The following is an 887-nucleotide window of genomic DNA, read 5'->3' as shown; positions in this document are numbered from 1 at the left end:
GCAGCTCTGGGACTTTTGGGGAGGGAGGAGGTCGTGGGGGAGAGCCAAGCACGTAAAGGTATGGGAGAGGAGGGGTAACCAGCGGGGCAGTGGTCCCAGTGGTCCCCGGCGCTGCCCGGGTTCCACACTGCGGTGCGTACGGACGCCTTCTAGTAAGGTCATTCGCGAAGTCGTACCTGTAGGAACGCGAACAGAAGCCCGGCGTGGGCCATGCTCCTGGGATGGGAGACCTCCTCTCGGGCAGCGGAGTACCCGAGAAGCTGCGGAGCGAGTGCGCCGGCACCGCCGGCTCCGGGGGCTCGCCGGCCGCTTGGGAACGGAAGGGGCAGCGCGGTGGAGGACGCGCTATAATTAGCGCGGGGCAGGAAATATGCTTTTCCCGCTCCATTAAATGCTGATACTAGGAAGGAAAAGAAAAATCTTTCCTCTTGGCCGAAGCTAACGAGAGGGACAAAAAGAGAGTCTTCTCTCCTGGGTGCGGCGACGGCCACATCAGGAGCGACACAAAGCCGGGCAGTACGAGAGAGGGAGAGCCTAGCTGGCTTGGCTGGAGTGGAGGGACGGGGCTCACGGGAAGACCGGGAGCCCCCCGCCGGTGCTTGCGAACCGGGCAGTCTCTGCCTGCGGGTGCGCAGCAGCCGCCAGGTGAGGGGGGTATGCTGAGGTGGTTCCTCCCCTAACAAGTTCCGCGGCGGAGCTCAGAAACTTTTCCAAATTAAACTGTAGCGGCAACTGGTAGGGTGTTCTGACGGGTTTCTACCCCAACATATGTAGGCAGACGCGCGGGAACCCCTCGACAAAGCCCATCCCCTCCTTCCCCCGAGCAGAAGCTCCCGCCGCCGGCCCGGTGGCCGGGCGCAGGTGCGCCTGTCACCGGCAGCGGCTGC

At 63.8% G+C, this 887-nt stretch overlaps 1 protein-coding gene across 1 annotated transcript in view; it reads right to left on the bottom strand.

Moving 5' to 3' along the window:
- SOCS2 (suppressor of cytokine signaling 2) overlaps positions 1-388 on the bottom strand; it is a 3,197-nt gene extending 2,809 nt beyond the window's left edge. The window contains 1 exon segment of the mRNA XM_014307243.2: positions 53-388. Coding sequence (XP_014162718.1) covers positions 53-388 — 336 coding nt within the window.
- Between the last annotated feature and the right edge of the window lie 499 nt (positions 389-887).

Source organism: Geospiza fortis, unplaced genomic scaffold (genome assembly GCF_000277835.1).
Source record: "Geospiza fortis unplaced genomic scaffold, GeoFor_1.0 scaffold186, whole genome shotgun sequence".
NCBI classification, from domain to species: Eukaryota; Metazoa; Chordata; class Aves; order Passeriformes; family Thraupidae; genus Geospiza; species Geospiza fortis.
This window is presented reverse-complemented; position numbering and strand designations above follow the sequence as displayed.